The sequence below is a fragment of the Temnothorax curvispinosus genome, unplaced genomic scaffold (assembly GCF_003070985.1).
Source record: "Temnothorax curvispinosus isolate PA1 unplaced genomic scaffold, ASM307098v1 QBEX01001984.1, whole genome shotgun sequence".
NCBI classification, from domain to species: domain Eukaryota; kingdom Metazoa; phylum Arthropoda; class Insecta; order Hymenoptera; family Formicidae; genus Temnothorax; species Temnothorax curvispinosus.
In genome coordinates this window covers 1-4,333 of record NW_020211764.1, presented here as the reverse complement: position 1 = coordinate 4,333, position 4,333 = coordinate 1, and the positions used below count along the sequence as shown (strand labels likewise).

The 4,333-nt window shown below is 38.8% G+C and overlaps 2 protein-coding genes across 3 annotated transcripts; both read right to left on the bottom strand.

The window, feature by feature from the left end:
- Positions 1-11: 11 nt before the first annotated feature.
- Positions 12-3,048, bottom strand: LOC112468779. Of its 2 annotated transcripts, XM_025038124.1 has the most exons (5): positions 2,180-3,043; positions 1,550-1,708; positions 1,286-1,462; positions 975-1,173; positions 12-892 (listed from the first exon to the last, which is right to left on the bottom strand). In XM_025038124.1, the coding sequence occupies exons 1-4, from the start codon at positions 2,954-2,956 to the stop codon at positions 1,063-1,065; spliced, it is 1,224 nt and encodes a 407-aa protein (XP_024893892.1). In that variant the 5' UTR covers positions 2,957-3,043; the 3' UTR covers positions 12-892; positions 975-1,062. The 2 variants fall into 2 exon arrangements, with proteins under 2 accessions (XP_024893892.1, XP_024893893.1); XM_025038125.1 differs by lacking the exons at positions 12-892; positions 975-1,173 and having other exon boundaries at positions 1,381-1,461; positions 2,180-3,048.
- A 20-nt stretch (positions 3,049-3,068) lies between these two features.
- LOC112468780 lies at positions 3,069-4,174 on the bottom strand. The gene is made up of 2 exons (XM_025038126.1): positions 3,686-4,174; positions 3,069-3,611 (listed from the first exon to the last, which is right to left on the bottom strand). Exons 1-2 carry the CDS (start codon positions 4,071-4,073, stop codon positions 3,253-3,255), a joined length of 747 nt encoding a protein of 248 aa, XP_024893894.1. The 5' UTR covers positions 4,074-4,174; the 3' UTR covers positions 3,069-3,252.
- Between the last annotated feature and the right edge of the window lie 159 nt (positions 4,175-4,333).

Sequence of the window (4,333 nt, the reverse complement as noted above, 5' to 3'; positions counted from 1 at the left end):
TTTTTTTTTACAACAAATTTCTTTGCAACTTTGAGATTTTCCTGGTGGGCATTTTGTCTCATTCTTAGTCGTATGTAATATATTATCGAATATGACAAAATGTCTGAGGCGTGCTCTTTGCATCGCGCCGGGATGCATATTTAGCAAAACATGCCTCTACGTGACGAATTAAGTTGAAAAAACTCAAATTTGCGTGAATCAGTCCTCCTCTTGATTTTAGATCGACCAAATGCGACACTGAAGATGAACTAGAAGAGTCTGATTTTATCGCTTCTTGACAAGTAACGCATTTTTTGTGAATTTTCAATACTTGCTTACATGGGTAACCTGTAAATCTCATATAAATATGTAAAGGAGTATGTCGCATGTCCGGATGACATGCAACGAGAAGAAATATTCTAGTCTACGATGATATCTATGAACAAAACTAAAGCATGCAATAGCAATTCATGGCGAAAACGAGAAGCAATATCAGTCTACAATACAAAAATACCTACGATATAAGAAATAAATCTTAAAATAAAAAACCTGTAACGTAGTAAATAATACAGTCAAGGATAAGGGAATCGGACAGGAAATAATCGTGGTCAGGATTATTCTCAATGACGTCATCTGCCTCCCCATCGTCGTGCTGCAGAATCTCGTCTAGCTTCGCTCGAATTTCACGTTGATACTTAACACTTTCCGCCTCAGACTTTTGCCCATAGGCTGTTTTTAAATCATGCAATGACAGCAGAAGCTGTGGCGACGATTGTTCGGACACAGTGCAATTTCCAAATTTTGGAGGCTTTATTATGCTATACACCGACAATATTTTATACAGCTGCAAGAACGTGGCGCTGTGTGGGTGATCGTTACACCCTGCGGCTTGACAAATGGTGCCAAAGAATTTCTAGAAAAATCGTACGTACATGTACATTTATTTATTGCAAGTAATTATTGTATTAAAAAAGTCATTATAAATTGGAAAGTACCTCCCAAGTTATCTTGATTAACTTTTCCTGTTAATAGATATTGGAAATCAAATTTTCCGATGAGATAACAGCACATATCCATAGTAGATCACAGAGATATTCGCAACGCTTTCGAAGTCTCTCTTGTTAAATATTCATCAGCCGTTATCTCCCCTTTTTGCAATGCCGTCTCCCACCATTCAAGAGATTCTTGCAATACCTGAAGTTATAAGATGAAGATAACGCTTGTACATACGAAAGCAATTGTCGACGAAGATAAATAAATTTTCAATAATTTATGGTAAACTTTTCGAGAAGCATCATATGCATACCTTGAAGTCTTTACTCTCTGGAATAAGCCCTTCATTCGGAGTTTTGCGGTTCAACGCATCAAACATATCATTCATTCGCTTACAGAACCCGATTGTTTTCTCACATCCTTTCAGAGGTCCTTCCGGATTATAGCGTAAATAAAAATGTAACCCTTGTACCACAGAGTTTCTAAAAACCTGTAACAGTGCAAATACAAAACACATTACTCATGAAATGGGCAAACTATTTAAAAAAAGTGAAAACGTAAGTGGAACATAAATTACCTGTGTCGCAAGTCGAACGCGCATTTTCAAAGTGCTGTTTAACACAACGTGCCGTTGTGTTAACTTTGGACAGGCCCTCGCATTCCCAGCATGTTGGATGTCAAGGTTGAATAGAGCTGCAATGTAATCCCAACATATGTAATTGTTGGACAATTTAACCTGCGGAATTGAACACATAAACATTAATTTCATTGCGATCAGGTAAGTTACACTCTCGCGTTACTTTCTCAAAATTTTTTTTCTTTTTAGTTCGGGTTTCCAGGGAAACGTTAGTCAAGCAAGTTTTTCTTTCAAGTAACGAAGGCATTATGAGGGTAAGTAACAATGAGAAAATGCGCCATACTCTCGCGTGATTCTCTTAATATTTCTTAATCTTTTTTCAGGTCAATTTCCCAGAGATACGTTAGTCAGATAAGTTCTTCCTTCAAGTAATGAAGGCGTCATAACGGTAGGTAATAAAAAAAAATGAGTTATGCTTTTGCGTGGCTTTCTTAACATTTCATTATTTTTTTTTTTTTAGATTGGGTATTCAAGAACACGTCATTCAGGTAAGTTTTTAAAAATTTGTTAAGTTTCATTGTTTACGGTTCAAAATACTTTCAAAGCAATCATAAGCTTCTAAAAACTTACCCGCAATTTTTTCTTGTTATACAACCTGTTCCGAACATTTTTAATGACATGGGGCGCATCAGAGAAGACGAAAACTTTTCGGTCGTCATCTACAGGATGCGTGAACCACGTTTTTGTATCCTCCATCGAACCTGAGACACCTAATAGGGACCACATCTTTGCGTTCGTCGATGCGCCGTCGGCGATGACTCCATGAATTTTCGCTCCGGTCCTTTCCAGGTACACAATAGCTTTAATAACTAGCTTCGCAAGCTCATCACTCTTTACAGGATTTTTTGAAGCAAACACTGCGTTTGGTTGTGTATGAATCAGCAAGAGGCTGAAACATGAGAACGAGACCATGTGTTGCTTGATCTTCAAGTTAGTCGATTGCGGCCCATCGTTACCGAAGTCAGTTAATCCAACATAGGTTAAGTTTTTTGAACACACGGCCACTGACTTCCTCAAGTTAATTTCATCGAGGAGAAGTACACCATGTCGCTGCAAAATAGTTTTCGTCTCAAAATGTTTTGCGAGCAATTTCGCAAACTCTTCGTCAAAACCGCATTTCATGTCGACAAGTGAGAAATAACTGCGGATCGTTCGATGACAGGGCAGTGGTAAAACGTTATTCTTACGGAGGAACTCGTAGTAACCTGGTGATCTTATGTTCATCAGTAGACATAGCATAATCCACTCCTCCTCATAGCGCCGACTCTTGTCGTTTGCTTCCCTGCAGCCGCGATTATTTCTCGGAGTACAGTTTGTTGACTTGTTGGTACATTTAATTTCGAGCATTTGTCGACCAACGTTTCGCCACAAATCGAAGCAATTTCGGTTGCTTTATTTTGCAAGGATTCTTGTAATAATTGTATGCGTTTCTGGGCTGTTTTCTTCTGCTGTCTTTCACGGAAACATTTTTTGCGCAGCGCGATTAACTTCCTTTGATCTATCGGATTGGAAACTCGACATACACGTTTTAACGATACTTTCGTTTTCGATCTCGCTTCTTTCATGTGCACTACGTTTCTCATGTTCCTGCAGTGGTCACATCTCTTCCGTTTTGAGATCAATGTGCAGTTTTTGGAACGCCATCAATCGACATAATCTTTAAACGCACTATCCGCCGACAGATGATGAACGTTGATGGTGCCGAGACCGTTGCACACATTTATATTTTGAAACTTTTTCAAAGCTTGCGGTAGCGACGCAATGTCCTCCAAGATTTGAGGGAGTTTACATCCGTGTACCTTAACGACACTTCCATACACGAAGTAGCGAAGTTCTTTGTTGGCGCAAAGCTGTATACTTTTTTCTACAACCGGGAATTTATCGTCGTTTTCCATCTTCGTTATAGCGTATGTGAACAGAAAACTGCCGATATCGGTGCTTAGTTCACCGACAGTCCACGGCCATGGTATCGAGGTAGAGTCCGTAATTTTTCCAGGAGTACCTATGAAAACAGAGACGAATGAAAACTTTGAAAAACGCGCTTTACGGTTACTATTTAAATGCGATTTTACTTACCATAGTTAAAAGTGACTTGTGAAAAGTGAAAGTGACGTTCACACACATCAGGTGCACAATGTGCCACCGGATGATCCTGAATTTGTTGCTCGTGAAGTGACTCGACAGTGGCTACATCCTGAATTTGTTGCTCCTGAATTGGTTCGACAGTGGCTACATCCTGAATTTGTTGCTCCTGAATTGGATCGACAGTGGCTACATCCTGAATTTGTTGCTCCTGAATTGGTTCGACAGTGGCTACATCCTGAATTTGTTGCTCTTGAATTGACTCGACAGTGGTTACATCCTGAATTTGTTGCTCCTGAATTGACTCGATAGTGGTTACATCTCTTGACGAAAGATCCTTATGGAGTATTATATTCATGGTTTTTATATCAACTCCATCCATTACCGAAGACCCATTGGTTTTTACATCTGTGAAAAGAATTCAAATTTAAAACGGTAATTATATAAAATAACTAACACAGCTTGGATTATTTTGACCTTGACATATGTTGTCAAGGTCACCCTCCTGAGTGACCTTCATAAGTTTTTAGCCGGTGGTCGTTATTCGTTAAAAAGTTATTAACAAAAAAATGTTTGGAAAATATAGCAGCTATTTTGAGTATTGGAAGGCATAAATGACTAATATATATGTCGAAATAGTTC